Source organism: Lissotriton helveticus, chromosome 3_1, assembly GCF_964261635.1.
Source record: "Lissotriton helveticus chromosome 3_1, aLisHel1.1, whole genome shotgun sequence".
Lineage (NCBI taxonomy): Eukaryota > Metazoa > Chordata > Amphibia > Caudata > Salamandridae > Lissotriton > Lissotriton helveticus.
The window spans coordinates 1,045,080,860-1,045,102,902 of NC_136061.1; the positions used below are offsets into that span (position 1 = coordinate 1,045,080,860).

The 22,043-nt window shown below is 48.0% G+C and overlaps 1 protein-coding gene across 5 annotated transcripts in view; it reads right to left on the reverse strand.

Moving 5' to 3' along the window:
• The window catches only part of UBR3 (ubiquitin protein ligase E3 component n-recognin 3), a 1,992,321-nt gene that overhangs the window by 123,268 nt on the left and 1,847,010 nt on the right, over positions 1 to 22,043 (reverse strand). For all 5 annotated transcript variants that reach the window (XM_078681592.1, XM_078681591.1, XM_078681590.1 and 2 more), the window contains one exon: positions 20,984 to 21,163. In XM_078681592.1, coding sequence (XP_078537718.1) covers positions 20,984 to 21,163 — 180 coding nt within the window. The remainder of the gene's footprint in view (positions 1 to 20,983; positions 21,164 to 22,043) is intronic.

The window sequence follows — 22,043 nt, forward strand, 5'->3', positions numbered from 1 at the left end:
TGACGAAAGAGAAGGTAATTTTCCTTTCTGTCCATCGAACGGCTAGACTTCTCTCACTTCATGTTAACTCGGACCAATAAGATAGGGACGGCATGGGCGCCCGATATAGTTTAAAATTGTGTGACTCTAGGAGGAACTGTAATCTTTCTATTCGTGCACTATTTCAAACTATGATGTATGGCAGAACAGCTTTCCACTCGCCCACTCTGCCCATTTACCCAAAGTTAACAAGCATTTCTTCGGCTATTGTGAGGCGTTCCCTCCGACCTGACAGCCTCACTGCGAGTTGCCCAATATAGTTTTTAGTTCACGAGCAGCCGGGTTTTTTAATTATGCTAAGTCATTATAGGTAGAACAGCGATTTATTCGTGTTCTTTGTTTAATGATCTTTTCAGAATGATGGTCTGCACGTTTTGAAGCTTACTTCAAGAAGAATCCCTTTTCCCGTATTTAATACGCCGGACCCAAGTAAGTTGTTGGACACTAGTATCTCCAGCAGGACTCACTCAGAGATCAGCTTCCCTGGCCTTACTCCTCCCCCCTTCGCTTCTTAATGTACTTCAGATTTCCGAATCCACAGGAGCTAGTCACAGCCCAAGATGAGACGCCAGACATGACGTCCGCCTCACACCATGTAGGTAACGTGAAGGTTAGCCTACATTTTATACGCCAGCACACCACGACAGTTCATAATAGGCATTGTCCTGTTTTTTAGGCTCTCCTATATGTCCTGAAGAAGACCTCCACATGAGGGAAGAATAACCCTTCTGCATTCCTGGGGTCGAAACGTCGACTACGCCATACCCTACACGCAATAGGAATAAATGAACTAATTTTCCAGTATCCTATGTGTGATGTAATTTGGGAACATTACAAGTACTTCAATTGTAAAGGCGTTTTTTATTAAACTGTGATGCAACACTGTCACACCACCTTTACCACGTCCCTCACTCACTTACCACCCCCTTCTTTCCTATTTTCACTGAGAGCAACAATTGTGTAATGATTGTGAAATTACATGAAGATATTGCAGTTAATGTATGAATAACGATATGCAATCTGAATATATAAGTACTGCATGAATACGGAATAAATGCAATTCTTGAATACTGCATACTACAATTTCATTGTGCTGAATGTACCATGAATAATATCTGTGGTGTGTAGAATATATTATATACCAATACAGAGCAATTGCAAAATATATATATAACTCAGACCACCCAACTTTGATACCTATATACTGACCCAGGTCCATGAGTTACGAGGGCATACCCCTTTATGACTCATGCTTTATGTGCACCAGCACGATCAATATTACAGAAGGGGACGCACAAGTATCTGCGGCCCCTTCTGTAATACCAAAGTGCCTCCGATGCGTGCAAAGTGGTGGCGAACAGCCCGTTGCACCCTTGGGGTACTTCTGTAATACAGCCCTAAGAGTGCAAACAATGGACAAACAAACCAATACATTTTTTGGTAGTGAACAGCCTGTGGTAGGTAACTGCCATTTAAGGGAAGTAGGTAAGGGTCATCTAGCATTGTTATTACTAGACTTCTGAGTAGCATCTGATATGATGGACCAAGCTATCATGAGATAGCTTGCATTTTTCCTCGTGGGCTAAAAGAAAAAGTTACTAAACTTAGGCAACAATCTTTTGTTGTGGATACCCTACCCACAGATACTTTACCTGTTTAATAACCCAGGCATCAGACTTGATTTGAAATCTTCAATACTGTACAACAGCAGAAGGTGGCGCTGGCTTTGTATTGGCATCGGAGGTGATGTCTGGTGACGTCACTAAAGCCATATAGCACCCTCCCAGGGCAGAAATGTCTGTATCCATTTTTATACTGTGCCTTCAGTGCAGATCCGGAACTTGCTCTCTCTTTTTTTTACAGTAACAAATTCTAAAATATTGCAGTGCTAAGGAGGTCTCCCCAAAAATGGTCTGGCATCAAACGCGTGACAGACAAGTTACTTATCTTCGGTAAAGCCTTATCTGCAGTGCTGGACTGGGAATGCAAACCAGACCTGGCAAATGAGGGGGTGGGCGTGGAAAACACTTCAACTGCTTTTGTGACAGGGGGTCTAAATTGCAGCTATGCTGCAAAACCGCCCCGGTAACAAAAACGTCCCCCAGGGGTCCAAAACCGGCTCCCACCCTGGCGGCCCACCGGGGAAACGACCAGTGCCTGATACAGCCAGTCCGGCCCTGCTTATCTGGTAGAGATATAATCTAGCCCCAGATTCCTTATCTTTGAATTTCTCAGGCGTCTGACTGGATTCAGAGGATTTTTCTTACAGCAATTCCGCTCCTGGCATGCCGGGCGGCTCCGTGTGACGTCGTCATCTGTGCCGGAAGTGACATCCATGTCACCTATAAAGGCGCGACCTCAGCACACTGACGTCAGTTACTTTTCATGACTTTCCATGCCAGAATCGCAGAGCTATGAAGAGTACTGACATTGGTGTTTTTTTAGAAACCTAGAGCCCTGAAAAGGAACTGCCCTGACCCTAGAAACGTGTCCACCGCACGGGGAGGATGGGTGGGTCGGTAAGACTCTGGAGTTAGATCATATCTCTGCCAGATAAGGCGTTACCAAAGGTAAGTAACTTGTCCATCTGATCGAGATATCTAGCAGTAAATTCCTTAACCTTTGTATAAATGCCCAAGCAATGCCATCTCCGGAGGAGGGACTGCAGACAAAAATATACCAGGAAATCCTGCAGGACTGAGCGGCCCAAAAGGACATCCCTGCAGACTTGTGTGTCCAGGCAGTAATGTCTGGTGAACGTGTGCAGGGATGCCCACGTTGCTGCCTGACAGATATCCAGGACTGGTACTCCATGTTGCAAAGAAGTGGTGGCAGGCTTAGCTCTGGTGGAATAAGAACTTAAGCCTTCAGTAGGCTGCTTTTTGGTTAGAGCATACCAAACTTTGATGCAGAGGATGACCCACCAGGAGATTGTCCTCTTCTGTAACGCAAGACCTTTCTTTGCTCCAACACACCCCACGAAGAGTTGGTTGTCCACCCGGAAATCTTTTGTGCGGTCAAGGTAGGACGACAACGTTCTTTTTGGGTCTAGGTGGTGGAGTCACCTCTTCTTTAGAGGAATGTGGAGGAGCGTGGAAAGTGGGCAAGGTAAGAGATAGCACCACATCACATGCAATTACCCCTTTCGGAAGGAAAGAGACCCAAGTGCAAAGCACCAATTTGTCAGGGAATATCGCCAGAAATGGGGGTTTTCATGATAGAGCCTGCATCTCGCTCATCCTCTCGGCAGATGTAATTGCCACTAAGAAGGCTGTTTTGATAGAGAGCAGCCACAAGGGGCTATTATGCAGAGGCTTGAAAGGAGGACACTTTGAAAAGTGAGAACCAAATTTAGGTCCCAACGAGGCATAATGAAAAAGGCAGGAGGGAACACAGGTACAAGGTCATTAAAAATATATATGTACAATGGGTTATTTAAAAAGGGATGGTTGGTCTGGCAGCCTCAGGAGGGCAGATAAAGTTGTAAGGTACCCTTTCAAGGTGCCTAGAGTTGAGACTTGTTGGGCAAGGGACAAAATAAAAAACAAAATATCAGAAAGTGAAGCAGAAAGAAGGTCAAAAGACTTCTCTGTACAATATATTACAAACATAGATCATCTTAGGGGAGGGACGCCTGGCTGTGAGAACATAGCAGACTATGGGAGAAAGGTCGAAAGCAATCAACTGCTGCCACTCAATCTCCACGCAAGAAGGCGTAGAGTTGACAGGTTTGGGTGGAGGACCCTTCCCTGCTACTGCGACAGAAGATCCTCCTGAAGGGATAGATTGATAGGAGGATAGATGCTCACCTGTAGAAGCTCTGGATACCAGTCTCTCTGTGCCCAGTCCAGAGCCACAAGGATGACTTGGGTCTGGTCGTTTCTGATCTTCTTGAGAACTCTGGGCAAGAGTGGTATGGGCGGAAAGGCGTACAGGAGGCCTGAGCTCCACCCAAGCCTAAAAGCATCTTCGAGTGAGAGCCGCCATGGAAACTCCAACGAGCGAAACTGCTGACATTGCTCTTTCTCTGCGGAGGTGAACAGATCTAATCAAGGCTCTACCTACTGCTGAAAGAGACTTTGTGCCACCTCTGGATGGATACACCATTTGTGATCACATAGGCATTGATGTCTGAGTTCGTCCACCCTAGCGTTCAGGGAACCTGCCAGGTGTTGCACCACCAGAGATATGACCTGTTCCTGCCATGTCCAGAGAAGCAGGGCATCTTGACAAAGTATTCACGACCAGACTCTGCCCTGTTGCAGTACCACATGGCACTGGTGTTGTCTGTGAACACTTGAAAAAGCCTTCCTTAAATGGAGGGTAGAAAGGCATTCAATGCCAATTGGATCACTCAGAGTACCAGCATGTTGATGTGGAGTCCCGATTCTGGGAGACTAGACTCTGATCTCCATTTCTCCCAGTTGGCCACTGTGGGAAAGTAGTATATGCTTTCATGGTTATCCCCACTTTCTGCTGGTGTTGTTCTGTTTTAATGCTAATATGACTGGGATCCTGCTAATCAGGACCCAAGTCACTGTGCTTTCTACCTAACATTGACAGTCGTGAGTACTGTGTTACCTTCCCAATTGGATACTGATGTACCCATGTAAGTCCCTAGTATATGGTACTAAGGTACCCAGGGCATAGGTACACCAGGGGTCTCCCATGGGCTGCAGCATGCATTATGCCATGAGAGACCACTCAAAATGTGACTACAGGCTTGGCATTGCAGCCTGTGTGAGTTGCTAGCACCACTTAGAACAGATATAAGTTTCCTTATATCTGAGGTCACTGCACTTAAAATCTATAAGTCACCACTAAGGCAGGCCTTTCAATACTGAAGGCAGGGTGCTAGGTTAGAAGTGTGAGGGTGCCTTGCATGAGCAGGGCACCCAACACAAACCCCGAGTGAATTCTCTAGGCTTTGTAAGTGTGGTCAGCCATTTTTATGCATATAGTGGCCATGCGTCATTACGCGATGGCTAACTAAATATTGGCTATGCCAAACCTTGGCATAATTGGTATCAAATATTTCAGAATCATACCCCAACACCGTTATAGGTGCTGGAAGTATTAATCCATGCACTGGAGAGCTTCTCCAGGAAGCCCCCAGTTCTACTGGTAACAGCATTCCAGGGTCTTTCACCAAGCTAGTGTTGCTGCCGACCCCAGACACAATTCTGCCTCCTGCTGCTGAGCTGAGCTCGAGCAGGGGAAGGTAGAACAATAGGTTTCCTGTCACAATGTGGTATGACCACCTCCCAGAAAGGACTTGGTGTATTGGGCTGGGGTGGGGTGCTGACCAGCACCACCAGACTGCTTAGAAGGGAACATTTGGTGACCTCCTTAGATACTCCAGTTTGAGCCAGTTCAGGGAGCCCTTGACTCCCGCTCTGACGCGAAACTGGACAAAGGACATGGGAGTACCCTCCCCTCGGTCCAGCCACTCCTCTGGGAGGAACCCTTGAATCAATCCAACTGATTCCCTAGGATACTTAGGGGCTTACCTGTGGTTGGTTCTTCAGATTTGTCATGGGACACGATTCAAACCCAAAATCACTTGAACTTAGACTGTCTGGGCACCTTGGACTTTTCTGGACTTCGCCTTGAACCGAGACTGCACCTAGGAAGACTCCTGCTACTCCTGGTCTCGCTGTTCTGCAGTTCCTATCCAGGCCTGTGGGCATCAAAGACACCTGAAGGAATCTCTCTTGGATTGAAGGAGTCACTCCCCTGCATCTGAACGCACAGAAACAAAGCTGACTGGTCTGCTGCTCCTGACGTCCTACAGACTCTGAAAGGCTCAGAAACACAGGTGGTGGTTCTGAAACTCCCACGAGGCCTGACTTGTCAGCTCAGCAAGTTTGGGGCCAGTATCCTCGGCGGAATCTCGGCAGAACCGCTAGAACAGAACCCCTGTGCACTGCCTTGACTTGCCATTGCCAAGGGTTGCTGGCTCTGTACTCCAGAGATCAAGAGGCTCCAGCCTCTCTTCCTGCCAAGATCTTCGTCCTCACCGCATCCTCTGCACCATGGGCTTGCGTCTTTTGTGAGCTGCTTGAGGTCCTCTTGCGACTCCTGTGCCTTCGGCCTGTGGGTCCCCTGAAGGGTCTTATTTAGCTTCAGTGGGATTCAGTGGGATCCCCTGCTTGTTTGGGGCCTGCTCTGACTCTCCTGCAATTGGTGAGTCCATTGGACGTTGCTGTTCCCAAAGTTGCTCCTTTTTTATTTACCATGTCTGTTACTGTTCCCAAGGCTTGTTGGTGCTCCAGCCGTACACCGACCACCGGCTCTAGACTTCCGATGCGGGACAGCTCTTGAACAGCTCCTGGTCTTTCACAGCGTCACCTGGTCGTCACAGCTGCAGCGACCGAACACCGTCATCACTTCTGCATCTTCCGTCATTGGTGGTCATTGCTCTTCCGTGCCTCCTAGTCACATCTTAGTAGCATAGACTCTATCCCCTCTGCTTGCAGGTTCTTCACTTCAAGAATCCACCCTTGGATTCCACCGGACTCTTTCACCTTCTTCACCAGCAGCATCTTACTTGAAGTCCTCCATTGTGGTCTATGGCAGATTCCGACGTCATTTCGCAACTATGCACCCGGCTTCCCTGGTGTAAGTATCCTGGGTTCAGGGTTATCCACGGGTGGGGTGACTCTCCAACCTTCTGTCTTCCACTGTGTTTCTTCAGGGTCCACTGGGAAGGATCCTTCTTCCAGAAAACTGCAACTGTGACTTTCCCATTGACTTGGAGCTGTTTTTCCAATCTGCACACAGCCTCCATGTGGTTTCTGGGTACTCGGGAGGTTCCTTGTGTCCCCAGCTCTTCTGTGTCTCCTGGTCCAAGTCCTGACTTTGTTCGCAGTTCGCATTCCACTTCTTTAGTATATGGTTTGGTCCCCTCCTGGAGACCACTGTGTATTTGTGCTTACTTACCCGTTTACGATTGAAGCATTGTGTGTATTTTGTTGATATCTCCGGGTAGGAGATATACCAATGTGTTACTGAGTGTGTGTAATAAATATACCTGTTTTTATAACTACACTGTGTGGTTCTTTTTTCGTTTAACCTACACTATATAATTAGTTGTGGTAAAACAAGCTGCTTAGCACTCCTTTTGGAGTAAGCCTTGATGCTGCTCTTCACAGCTACCATGGTAGTCTAAGCCCACTAAAGTCTCCATAAGGGTAATCTGAATTAGTGCAAGTTGCTTCACTTAAACCAGACTCCGGAAGCCTTCCCATTCCAGAAGGGATGCATCTGTCACTACTGACTGCGTGGGGAAGGGAAAGGGGTATGCCTCTGACTAAACCGCAGGTCGTTAGCCGCCACTGCAGGTCCCATGTAGTTCCCTCCGAGATCTGGACCATGTCGGAGAGATTCCCCTGATGCTGTGCCCACTGTAACTAAGTTCCCACTGCAGAGCCCGCATATGCCATTTGGCATGTATCACTAGCAGGATGCAGGAAGCCATGAGGCTCACCAGCCTCAGTCATCACCAAAATGTAGGCTAGTGGCTGAAACTGACAAATTACTTACCTTCGGTAAAGCCTACTCTGGTAGACATGGTCTAACCGCAGATTCCTTACCTTTGCACTTCCAGGCATCAGGCTGGATCTCGAAAATGTTTCTTAGAAGTACCCCTGAGCGATGGTAGAAGTCGTTTGTCGACACCGTGTAACATCACCAGCGTCATGTTCGTTCTCGTACCATCCGTTTTGTCAATATAACCGCCACTCCGGCGCACTGACATTCGTACTTTTCACGACTTTCCATGCCAGAAGCGCAAAGCCATGACGTAACTGACCATGGTGTGTTAATAATAAACAGCTAGGGCCCTGAAGGGGAACATCCCCGACACTTAAAAAACAATTTCGCAGTGCAGGGAGGATGGGCAGATCGGTAAGGAATCTGCAGCTATATCATAACTCTACCAGATAAGGCGTTACCGAAGGTAAGTAACTTGTCCATTGATAGAGACATCTAGCTGCAGCTTCCTTACCTTTAATTAGATACCCAAGCAATACCATCCCCAGAGGAGGGACTGCGGAAAGGTTTAGCCAAGAAAATCCTGGAAAACAGGGCAGCCGAACAGGTCGTCTCTGCAAACCTGGGAATCCAGGCAGTAGTGTCTGTCGAACATGTGCAGTGATGCTCAAGTGGCTTCTTGGCAAATATCAGAAACAAGAACACCACGCTCAAGAGCCGTGGCGGCTGCCTTTGCCCTGGTGGAATGTTCTTTAAGCCCTTCAGGCGGATCTTTCTTCGCTAAGGCGTAACAGATCTTTATACATAGGATAACAAAGCGGTTATAGCACGCCCATTCTTTGCACCCACGTACCCTATAAAGAGTTGGTCATCCACCCAAAACTCTCTAGTGCGATCAAGGGAGAACATTAATGCTCTTTTGGGGTCCAGACAATGGAGACGCTCCCCTACCTTGGAAGGGCGCAGAGGTGCATAGAAGGTGGCTAGAGTAACCAACTGGCCCATAGGAAAGGGTGTTTTCACCTTAAGCATAAAAGATGCCCCTGTGTTGAGAACCATTTTGTCCGAAAAGACCGTAAGGTAAGGAGGTTGTGAAGACCGTGCCTGCAGTTCACTTAACTTCCTGGCAGAGGTTATTGCCACCAAAAAAGCTGTTTTGATGGTGAGCAACTGCAGAGGCTCAAACGGTGCACACATCAGAAAGGTAAGAACCAAATTAAGGTCCCACTGTGGCATAATAAAGTGAGAAGGGGAAAATAAGTGGGTTAATCGCTTGAAGAATCTCTGCACTAGAGGGAATCTGAAAAGAGAGGGCTGATAAGGCAGCCGAAGAAATGAAGAAAGGGACGAAAGATAGCCCTTCAAGGTGCCCAGAGCAGAGCCCTGCTGGGCCACGAAAAGTATAAAACAGAAGGACTTCAAATAAAGGAGCAGACAGGGGGTCAACAGACCGGCCTGTACAATATTTACAAAATTTGTTCCATCACCAGGCATATACCGATTTTATGGAGGGATGTCTGGTTGCAAAATTACCTCACAGATTTCAGGAAGGAGGTCGAAAGCTGTGAACTGTTTTTTATTTTTCGGTAGAGTTTTACATAGCGCGAACTAGACCCGAACCGAATCAGGTATCAGAGCGCTTTACATAGCACAAGTTACGTTTTTTTTTACATGAGGACACACACTTTCATTTTTAGGCACGGGGAGATTAAGTGATTTGCCCAGAATCACAGGAGTTTTTGGCGTCGTTACCGAGACTCGAACCCAGATCCCCATGTCCGAGGTCGCGCGCCTTAGCCGTTAGGCTAACTCCTCTCCCCTACTGTTGCCACTCAATCTTAACGCAAAGAGGCAGAGTAGACAGGTTCGGGTGGCGAACCCCCCTGCTGCTGCGACGGAAGATCCTAAACGGAGGATCAATGCACATGTCTAGAAGCTCGGGATACCAAAGTCTTTGTGCCCAGGCCAGAGCCACAAGAATGACTTGTGCCTGGTCGCTCCTGATCTTTTTGAGCACTCTGGAAAAGAGTGGTGTGGGGGGAAAGGCGTCTAGGAGGCCTGAGCTCCACTCATGGCGAAAAGCGTCGCCTAGCGAGAGCCCCCATGGAAACTCCAACGCGCAAAACTGCTGACACTGAGCATTCTCTTTGGAGGCGAACAGATCTAACCAAGGATTTTACCACCGCTGAAAGAGGCCTTGTGCCACCTCTAGACGGAGATGCCGTGCGTGTTCCACAATACACCTTCAGCTGAGCTCGTCGGCCCTGGTGTTCAGAGAACTGGCAAGGTGTTGAAACACCAGGGAAATGTCCTGATGTTCCAGCCAAGTCCAGATGCGCAGGTCCTCTTGACATGGAGTGCATGACCCCACTCCGTCCTGTTTGTTGCAGTATCACATGGCGGTAGTGTTGTCCATGAACACCTCTAAGAGCCTTCCCTTTATTGACTGCAAAGAGGATTTTAGTGGCAGTCGGATTGCCCGAAGCTCCAACACATTGATATGAAGCCTGGCTTCCGCCGGAGACCAGAGTCCTCTGATCTCCACTGCTCCCAGATGGCCAGCCCATCCCAGAAGGGATGTATCTGTCACTACCAGGAGATCTGGGTAGGGAAGGAACAGAGGTCTGCCCTTGAACTAGCCATCACTGCAGGTCTCCCGCAGTGCCCTCTGAAATCTGAACCAGGTTGGTAAGATTCCCTCGATGCTGTGCCCACTGGAACTTTAGGTCCAACTGCAAAGACCGCATGTGCCACCGTGCATAGGTCACTAGCAGGATGCAGGAGGCCATGATGCCCAACAGCCTCAGAGTCACTCTCACCAACATCCAGGATAGAGGCCTAAACACTGGTATCATAGCCTGAATATCCTGGACTTGCCGTTAGGAGGGTCGACCAGAAACTGCACCATGTCCAGAACCGCTCCGCCTGAGAGCGGGTCATGCGTGACTTCAGCACGTTGATAGTGAACCCCAGCAAATGCAGGAGGGTCGCAGTAGTCTGGAGGTGGGAGACAACCGTTTGGGATGAGTCCGCCTTCAACAACCAGTCATCAAGATAGGGGAAGACTGGAACCCCTGATCCCCGCAGATGGGTTGCGACCACTGCCATCACCTTAGTGAACACCCGAGGGGCGCTGGTGAGGTCGATGGGAAGCACGTCAAATTGAAAGTGCTCATGGCCCACCGTAAACTGCAGGTAGCGACGATGCGCATGCAGGACGGGGATATATAATTGTCATCTTCCAAGTCCAAGGCTACCATCCAGTCTCCTGGGTCCAAAGCAGACAGGACCTGAGCTATGGTGAGCATCTTGAACTTCTCCTTTTTGAGAAGGTAGTTGAGGGGTCTGAGATCTAGGATAGGACGAAGGCCTCTGTCCTTCTTTTGGACCTGAAAGTAGTGGGAATAACAACCACAGCCCACTTCTGGCTGGGGAACCCTCTCTATAGCTCCCTTGGCCAAGAGAGTCTTGACTTTCTTGCGGAGTAGGGCAAGGTGATCTTCCATCAGCCGATCGTATACTGGAGGCATGGATGGAGGGGTAGTCTTGAAGGGAAGTGAGTAACCCCTTCAGACTATTTGTAACACCCACTTATCCGACGTGATGTTTTGCCAGTGGTGGAGATGATGGCGTACTCTGCCACTAACTGGCTGTAGATGATCCTGGAGGATCGAACTAGGAAGGTTTAGAGTTTAGAGGTGGAGGAGGAGGTTGTGGCCTGGGTTGATCTCTGGCCTCACAAACCGCGGGTTCATGGTTAACTCTGTACACGGCCCGCAGAGGCTACCGAGCTTGTCTGGCCTTCTGGCTGGAAACGGGTTGGTGCGGTTGATAGCCCCTTCCTTAGCCACGAAAGGAACAAAAAGCTGATGCCGGCGGGAGGCTGTGGTGAGGCTCAAGGACTTGGCAGTGGCCCGCAAGTCCTTGAAGCAATCAAGTGTAGCATCTGCCCTGTCTATGAAGAGACAGGAGCCATCAAAGGGCATGTCCATGAGGTTAGCTTGGACATCCTTCAAGAAGTCAGACGTTCTCAGTCAGGCATGGCAACGGACAGCCACCATCGTGGAAATCGCTCAGTCCAGCGAGTCTGTTGTGTCCAAGCCACATCTGATGGCAAACTTCGCTGTGTCTCTCCCGTCGGAAATAGCTTGGGAAAGTAGAGCCCATCCTCCTCCGAGACCCTGGCCAGCACTTGCGCAACAGTGTCCCATATAGAATGGGAATAACGGCCCAAAAAGCATGCTGTGTTCACCGACCACAATGCAAAACTTGCGGAAAAAAAAATGTTCTTCCCAAAATTCTCCAGTCTCTTGGATTCCCTGTCTGGAGGTGCGGAAGGGAACGCGCCACGGGAAGCTTGGACCACCAAGCTTTGTGGGTTGGGGCGGGTGGTTGTAGACCTGGCATCATTGGTGTGAGTCTCCCTTCCATTTTGACAGATTGCCTCCTCTGTTTTGATATGTTTTTGCTGGTTATATGCTTTGGGCACTGAGCCACTGCTATTCAGTGCCAGTGCTCCCTATGTTAAATTAATGTACTAATTGGTGATTCCATGATTGGGTTATTTGATGTATTTGTCAGACCCTAGTACAGTGCACCATGTGTGCCCAGGGCTTGTAAATCAAATGCTGCTGGTGGGCTTGCAGCACTGGTTGTGCCACCCACAGAAGCAGCTTGTAAAGTGTGTCTCAGGTTTGCCATTGCAAGGCCTGTGTGCAGTCTTTGACTGCCATGTCGACTTGGCCAAGTGCACCCACTTGCCAGTCCCTAAACCTTCCCTTTGCTTCATATCAGACAGCCCTATGGTAGGCCCAAGGGCAGGATGCATTGTAAGTATAAGGTAGGACATGCTCTGGTGTGTATAGAATGTCCTAAAAGTGAATTACAGCCATTTTCGTTTTTTACTATTGCAAGCCTACCTGTTCTCCATAGGCCAGAATGGGCAGTTAAATTATGACATTCTTATAATCCGAACTGACTCAGGGAACATGGAAGAAATTCGAATTTAGTATGCCTGAACTCAGAATGATAAAATACATCTTTTAGTAAAGTTTTTTTTTTAACATTCTGTGTTTTAAAAAAAAACACTTTTAGAAAGTAGGTATTTTCTTGCCTAACTGTCCAGGCCTGCCTCTGCTAGGTTGTGTATTCCTTGTTTGGGTTTGTGAGTGACAGGGCTGGGGGATTTCAGGAGACAGGCTGGGGCACCCAAGTGGTGAATAGGGAGATCTGCATCTAGATGGGAGGGAGGAGTTGCACCTGAGACCTGAATAGGGCTGGGCCTTCCCTCTACAATGCTGGCTCCACCTACTGTGGTGTGTCTGATGTCTCTGACCTGCACTATAAAAGGAGAGAAGGAATCATGTCAACAAAGTGCTCCAGAGCTGTACCTTTCCTCCCCTGTGCTGGCTCCACCTCCAGTGACGCGTCTGATGTCTCTGCCTTGCACAGTGAAAGGAAGGAGTGAGTCATGTAAACAGAGTGCTCAGGAACTGGTTTGGACTAGGCAGGAGAACAAAAGGATTTTGGGGTATAAATATTGGGACCCTGATCCAAAGAAATTAGATCACTTCTGGAACAAGAAACCTTTTGCCAAGGAGAAGAACCAAGGAAGCTGCAGGAGTTTGACTGCCCCTCTGCCAGTGTGCTGTTTGCTGGGTTGGCCTGCAGCGGTTGCTTCATTGCCAAGGAAAAGGAGAAGGAACTTTTTAAGGACTTTCATTATCTACAGACTATTCTCCAAGGGCTTGAACTGTGCTTGCCTCCTGCTGAAGTCTCAGGGACAAAAGACTTCAATCTCCAGCTCCCCTCTGAATTTCCTTGCTTGGAATTCTAACTACAGACATTTGCGTGTCGCTGGGAGCTGGAAGCGCGACGCATCGAGAGGAAGCGTGTCGCCGCCGCAGCTGAAATCATCGCATCACCGGAGAAGCGAGCCTTCGCCGCATCTCCCTGGAAGCGTGGGTTCATCAAAGCTGCCTGCTGTCGCATCACCGGAGAAGCGTGACGCCATTGAGAGAGTCCCCATCGCATCACCGGAGAAGCGTGTCGCAGGGCCTGTTGCGGTTCCAAAGTACAGAGTCGTCGCAAGGCTGCCAGGGAGCCTACACATCGTCATCGCAGTGTCATCGCATCGTCGCATCAAGGGCGCCATCTTCTCGCATCGCAACGGGATCATCACATCACATCAAGGCGCCATCTTGCGCATCGCAACGGGCCCGCAGGCCGAGAATCTATGCATCACCTCCGCACCGGTAAGGATAAGGACGCATCCCCTTCTCTGCGCAAGCATTGAGGCACGACGCATCATTTCCCCCGGATCACGGAACCGACGCATCTCTCCTTTTGCAAGCCTTATGTTCACTTTGCGTTACGCATCCAGGTACTTTGTTGAGAACTTTGTCGCATCTATCAGCAACTTTTACCATCTTTATGTCATCTTTAAGTATAGTATTGTGGATTTTTGTTGTTTGTGGTCTTGTGTTAAGTCTATATAAAGAATACTTATTTTTATAAAACATGTGTTGTGTCCATCTGTAGTGTTTTCACTGTATTACTGTGTATATTCACAAATGCTTAACACACTGCCCTTAAGATAAGCCTGTCTGCTCGTGCCAAGCTACCAAGGGGGTGAGCAGGGGTTATTAAGGAGTGTAATCCCCTTATCCTGACTTAGAAGGAAGGATCCGTATTTGGCCAAAGGTGAATACCATTGCCAACTAGAGACCCCCAGATCTAACAGAGGTGAGGAAAAGTGGGTCGCCATCGGGGCAGGGCGATGGTGGCGGGCAATCGTCCAATTCACAGGAGCCCCTTTGCTGGGTTTTGAGCAGGTAAACCAGGAGGACGTCCGTCAAGGCCTCATTAAAAGGCAACAAGGATTCTGAACTGGAGACCCTAGGCTGCAGGACCTCTGTCAAGACCTTAGTCTTGACTGTCACCATAGGGAGCTGTAGGTCCAGGATCTCCACAGCCCTACTGACCAACATGGCAAATTATGCCCCCCTCCTTCGTAGCCAGGGTAGTTGGTGACAGCATGCCAGGGTCTGGGGACGAGTCCAAACCACTGGCATCACCCAGTTCCTCATACCAGTCCATCTCTTATGATTACTGGATTTCTAAGGTATACTCCTCCCCTCCCAATCCTCTTCATCCATCCCTAACCTTTCAGAAAAGGGCAGGTTGAACAGCATGGTGCCGTACAGCTCCATCGGCGCCGGTCTATGCTTCGGTGGATGCCCGACCGGCTCCGTGTCATCCGGTATGAGGACTGGGAAGGTGCCGCTGGTGGGCGCCGGCGATGCTGAGGACCTCGGTGCTGGATGCGGCGTCAGGGAAGTTTGCAGTGGAGGTGCCACCTGCGCCGGTCCGGACCCGTGAAATTGGCAATTTGGAGGCTGTGGTGGTGGGGCCTGAGTCGCAGAACCCATGGGCACTTCTCCATTATCTGAGCCTACAGGGCCTGAAGGCGCGCCAGCAGGGTCAGACCGCACAAACACAGCACACATGGCGTCGTAAAACTCTGTGAGCTCGGCGGGGGTCGCTCCTGGCCCTGGAAAGGGAGGAGAACACAGAGCCGACCCAGGCACACGTTCTGTGGAGCAAGGCTTTGAACACCGAGGTTCCTCTGCCGCATCATGAGACAGGCGGGGTGAAGTCGAAGTACACGTTGACTTCTTGTGCTACTTGTAGTGCCTCTTACATGACTTCAATGAATTTGACAAAGAGGACTTCGATTCGACGGAACAGTGCTCGAACCTTTCTCTCGACCAAGACCTGGACCGGGATCAAAGCTTTTGACGCCATAGCCCGGCAGTCGGAGAACGACCTCAAGTCATGGTCATGCTCCGGGCACCAAAGACGCACTGAGTTAGGGTCCATGACCGACATGGAGCAGTGACAGGCCCCACACGGTTCCAGGGTAATTCTAAGGTAAGAAATCTATAACTACAGTCTATTTCAGGTATATGATGATACTGTCCTTCAAACGGCATATATGACTCCTACACAACATTACTTTTGAGCCCTGATGAAATTCCTTTCTAACATGGAACAAAACACTTTGGCTCGATTTTAACTTGTATTTTACATATCACCTATAAAGAGGATGATGGAATCAAAATTAAACATGGACTTATTTCCTGGTGTTCCTTCCTATTGTTGAAAATGTTTTAGATCTGGTTCTCAGTGGCACTCAACAGCGGCAAGTGCCGGAAGAATTGTGTTCGGGACCCTCACTTAAAGTCCGGCGCTGAAGTGTCTGTCTGTGTATTGTTTTTAGATTTACAAGGTTTGACTAAAGGGCAACTCTAGCTGTCCACCAGAGTGCAAGTTATCACAGAAACAGTAAAGGGACAGGGGCTTTTGCTCTGTCCCTGAGTTATATTTATTGGCATCTGCTTAGACAACAGTTGTGTTATCCTGCCCATAGAGTTGTTTCTTTGCTCCAGATTCATAGACTCATACTTCATATGGACCTGTTTCAAATGAAGTAGGCAGCAGTTTCACACTGTGAATACTTTGACAAACACAATAGAAAGTGGGTTTACGTTATGAGCTGTCTAACAAATACAACAGTATGGGTTTTTCATTGCAAATTGTCTGACAAATAGAATCTGAAGACATTTTACATTGCGAATTCAATGAGGAAGGGAACACAAAGAGATTTTACCCTGTGACAAACCCATAGGAAGAGATTATACATTGTGTAACACTAGGTGACATTCTTACACAATTACACAAAAGTTAAGGAGGACCTGTAGAGGACTGGTTTTCATTACGCACATTCTATTATTATGTTTAGCATTTATTTGCCAGTGAATTAATGTACAATTTCCATTTAAAAGTACAACAAGTGACTGGACATGGATTTATTAAGAGCCATTGTGGACTAAGCAGAGTCTAGGTTTTTACCATATATCACCTTACTGAATACGCCTTGGACTGCCCTGCCTTGAGACTGAGCATCAAATGCTTAAAGAGTACATTTGGCACTCAGTTTGGGTAAGCTGGCCACAGGGATATGTCACCTTCTATTTGTTGGCATTCTCCTTTATGGGTATTTGATTGGACAGCAGTTGAGTTAGCCTCTCTATGACATACCTCCACTGCTCATAAGTAATACACTCATTGTTAACAGAGACTCTGTGTGAAATACAGGAGTAAGGGGAAGTACATGGTGTCACCGTGTGATAAATACAATAGATAGTATTTAAACATTGTGAACTCAGTAATAAACACATTAGGAAAGGACTCTACACTGTTTTTGAACAATGAGACACCATTTTGCACAGATCCCTAGCACAGGGGTGGTTGGTAGAGCTGCATGAAAATGTATTTGAAAATCACTGTAATAGCTGATTCAACTACTGCAATTTCGCTTTTTCAACTGTGCACGTGTTATACATAGCATGCTCGCTACTGCCATTTTAGCCTCATCCTCAAATTTGGCAATGCCACAGGACGTAAATGATTAGCTCACCGTCTGGAAGTTTACATTTAATTTATCTTTTTCAAGGTCCTTTTTTTATTCTTCTTGGAGAAAGCTGGACACCAACTAATCAGAATTTCGGTTTCTGTCACGTGTTCTCATCCAAAACAATGTATGAAGAAACGTATACAATTAATGGAAAACTGTGGTGCGGTTGGCTTTAGATTTGGGTAAATCTGTCAAGCATAGAAATATTGCATTTTCGCTTGTTTTTCTGAATACGTGTGTGCAAATTTCAGTAGTCATGTGTACAGGTATGCCTTATCTCTGACACTAGATAGGTCTAATTTCCATTGTGTACATTTTAAATGTTATATTTAGTATTTGGATTGAAGTATTTATATTTGTTTTTAAATAAAAGCACGGATTGGAAAATAAATTGTTAAGTGTTATTTTGCACTGTGTAGAGAGATGAGTTTCTAGCCCACACCACCAACCATAGTAATCCTTGGACTACTCAGCCTCTCTACTATGAGGGTCCAGTGCTATAGGTGTGTACCTGCTCATAAGCTGACACCAATAGGCACAACTGGTAGTGCAGATGATGTAGGGGTAAGCAATCCATGAGTGCGGAGTCCAGCGGTTACCAAGTAAAGGTTCTCAAAAGTAAGTAAATGGACAGCTTGGGTCATTAATGTCCCCTCTGAATACAGATCTTGGGTAGTCTCATTGGGGAAAGTAACCCATCAAGGCTATGAAGCAGAGAAGAGGACCCAGTTTAGCAATATTTGTTGAAGCGCTATTCACAAATAGCGCTTATGGTGCAAAAACGGAAAACACTCTAAATACCAACAGAAGTCTCACACCCGTCACAAACTAGCAGTCACACACAACCAGAAGCACCGAGATGACTCACAGAGTACTAGTACATGGATGCACTTTCACATCCCTTCCAGACTAGTAATTACACCCTATCAACAACATTCCTAACCCTCACAGAGTAACAGCCTGAAACTACACATTCCTCATACACTACCCATTTCAGCACTACCAGAAATCACTATCACACTCTTCACAGACCAACAGGCAAACTCACGGAGCCGTCGGCGACGTCGGGGCCGGAGCACCCGACGGCGTCGAGGCAGGAGCACCCGAACCGCTAGGACCCCCGGACGGGACCACCGGGCCCGCAGGCGCCGTAGGCCCCGTTGGAGGAGACAGTGCCCTCATGGCCATGAGGAACGCCTCTATCTCCTCGGGCGACGCGCCCTGCCCAGGGACCGCAGGGTATGGAGCAGGCCGCGTCGGCGACTCACGCGGAGCCGCGGGGATGGGGCCACCCGAACCCCCGGCCGCATCGCGCGAGCGTCAAGGGGAGTCGGGGGTACGATGACGACGCCCCGACTTCTTGTGCTTCCTTCCTGAGGAACTAGAGGAATGGTGACCGCTCCCTCGATCGCTCCCTAGACCTCCGTCCGGACCGGGACCGCTCTCGACGCGGGGCCGACACCCGGAGCTCGAGTAGCTTGCGGGACCGCTCCCGTCTAGCTTTATTCGTCAAGGCCCGGCAATCGACGCAGGCGTCCACGTCGTGGTCCGGGCCCAGGCACCGGAGGCAGAGGCGGTGATGGTCCGTGACCGACATCGTGCGGTCACAGCCGTCACAATTCTCAAAACCGGTCATCCTACCGGCACCTTAAGAGTAACAGGAAAGATTCAAAAAACTTTGGTCAAAGACAGAGTACTGCTCTTCGGATCTGCGCTAACTGGCGCGGAAAAAAGAAGAACTGACGTCAGCGCGCAGAGGCGGCGTCTATATACTCCAGCGACGTCATACGCGGAGCCGCAGGAGACGCCTGCAGACGACGCCTACCGACGCGCAAGGGTACTGCTACGCAAAAGTTTCCGGATCCAGACTGACGCCTGGGGATATTCTAAGGTAAGGAATCTAATACTAACCTGTTTCTTTCAGATACTACACATTCCTCATACACTACCCATTTCAGCACTACCAGAAATCACTATCACACTCTTCACAGACCAACAGGCAAACTCACGAAACCTCTCACAGTCCAGCAGGCACACACTACTGCAGTGGTGGCTGCCACAAACAAAGGTTGGTCGCGGTCGGGCGGGTGGAGGGAACGTGGGAGGGGTAGCACGGAGGCTTTTAATTAATAATATATACATTTTTTAAAAGAACTTACCCGTCTCCTGCCCTCTTCCTGGTTCCAGGAGCCACTGGGACAGACTCCCATCCAATCCCTGAGTTGCAGAGCAGCGCAGGGATTGGCCTGAATGGACTGGGAAGATGCTCTACTCAGATCAGGGAGTCTGTGGGGTTTCTCCAGCCTGGTTGTTCAATGTAGCCGGGCTGGAGAAACCTAAGTGCGCATGTGTGGGGAGAGGATGTGGTCTCACGGCTAGACTGCCGACTTTGGAGCTGGGAAACCAAGGTTCGAGCCACGGGGTCGACTCCACATCCTGTGATTCTGGGCAAATCCCTAAATTTTCCAGTGCCTCCCCAAAAAAATGAATGTGTCCTTTTGTAACGTAACTGGTCTTCATGTAAAGCGCTCCAATACCTTCAGGTCGATTTTGAGCCATATAAATCTGTCTGAGAAGGCCGGCCAACACATATATGCGCACTTAGGGAGTGCACAGAGCACTCCTCCTCCCCTCTCCCATGCCTTGGACCCGCCCCTCCCTACAGCGCTGGCTCAGAGCCGGCAAATGAAAAATAAAACAATGTTCTAACATCATATGCTGGCTCTGAGCCTGGCAGTGGGGCGACGCTCCTCCGCCATTGCAGAGGAGCCTCCACTGTGGGATCATCTTCCTGTAGGCAGCTTAGAATTCTTATTACAATCAGTTTATTAGACTGCTGTAATATGCACTGCACACCACCATACATCAGAATGGCTTTCATTTTGTTCTTTTTATCAACATCCATTCAACGAACTCCCGGTCAGTCATCACTTCCTTTGAGTCCATCATTAAGCAGCTCCCAGAAGACTTTACATATCTTTGTGACTGTTTCATCATTCTGTAGTTAGCTGTCCATGCAGTCATTTATCTCTGCACTCATTTTTGACTCATTCTTGCATTCATCTATTCAGCCATCCGCAATAACACAGTCAAACTCAAAGAGCCATTTTGAGTGTAAGCCAGACCTATGGGATTTGCTACTATTTTATGAGGGGAATGAGTGGGCTTGCAGTTGTGTGAGACTCCCTCACTATACACTTTGATGGTGTGCTGTCGATAGTCATGTCCGACGTTTTGCAGTAAAGTTGAAATTAAATTATAACTCTTATACACGTATCAAAAATGTTAGCTGAACTGCAAGGCTATACGTTGTTTACTGTATTAAACAAAAGTTACCTAAAATACTAAGAGCATAAAATACTGAGTGCATAGTGTGCAAGGAGTGAGGCATTCAGTCACTGACTGAAAGCTGAACCTACTGGCACTGTCAAAGCTTGTAAATGGCGTTCTTTGCCACTGAAATAGGGTGCCTTGTATAGGTCATGGGCCTCAAACATCGCTCTGTAAGGGGCCCCCATCTTCAGACGTCCTTGAGTTTCTCATCAGCTCTTCTATTAAGTCTGTCGCTTACCGCAAAAGGAGCTGGTCTAACTAGTGATGAATGCAGCCTCCCTAACTGCATCAAGGCAAGCGCAGTAAATGCATATTGAGTATGTGTAAAGCTTACATCACTACCACAGGCAGAGATGGCGCTCCACATTTCCTAACAAAATTAAAGAATAATTCAAACTGAGCCATGTACCTTTCATGATTCTAGACTGCAACTGAAAGTGATCTCTTTTACTAGAGCTAAGAAAAATAGCCCCAAATTGTTTTGTCACGGACACCTCAACAATAAATATAGTTGCCAATATATCTTAAGAACAACACGCCATTGCTACGCGAACACAAGCAAAATATTAGGATTAGAGTCATTTTCAAATAAAAGCCATGAAAAACAGTGGCAATGCTCACTGAAACGTTTACACATACCTTTACTTGATCAGCATGCGTGTCAACAAATGAAACCACTTCTGAGCACCACTGAGCTATTATGTCAAATGCTGGTACGGCCCAGTGAAGGCAGGAGGCACTGGTGAACTGCTGTAATGTCTGCACGGGGGATGGCAGCAGTCCTAGGCAGCCAGCAAGGACTGCACATTCGTCTTCTTCCTGTTAGGCACAGAAACAATGGAGATGAGTCAGTATAACAAATACAGATCCCCCAGTGTAAAGTGAAAATCAAAAGTTAGATTTCTCATTACCCTACATATTGTATAACCGCTGGAACTTAGGCTTTTCCCATTGGTTTCACTCAACTCGTCAACCCAATCTTTGTCCAACATTATAGGGAAGAAGCATACGAGACAGCGAATGACATACACGGCTGATGATTCAGTAACTGGAAAAGCAGGCGGGCCCAAATGTAGATTTAGCACTGACTCATTTAAATATCCGTGTTACAGAATTGACATGCAAAGAGGCACCATTCAGGTTGATGGAGTGGTGATGTGCCTAGGCGGAGGATCACGGCCCGGTATTACGTCTATCCATCTCGAGCTTCTTCTAGCCAAAGATGGTTCTGGTGAACTGTTCTGAGCTTCTAGCGAACTGGAACCCTACTTTGACAGAGGTAACAAGCTGTGATAGAGACAAACTAGTCTTCACAAAGGACTACGCTTGTTGAGGTGAGTTATCCTCTGCTCTAGGAGAGCCCGTAGTTGGGAGACAGACAGGAGTGTACTGGATCAACTGGGAGAGTGTGCAGAGTTATACCCAAGGTATCAGCAGCCTTTGAAATAACAGCTATAAAACGTCCTTCTCTCTGATTTTGCAGCTATAAGCCAGCCATCTAAATGCTCTGTAAGAAAGGAGATTTATGACTTACTGTGATAGCCTTCATTCCAGCGGCAACGAGGTTCAGGAAAAAACACAGAATCAGAATCTGACCCAAACAAATCAGCAAATTGTAAATTAATTAGAGCTACCTGTGTTCTTAATAACTGTCGTTTCATTCTCCGCTTTGTAATCTGCTGACCATTTTCTAGCAGAT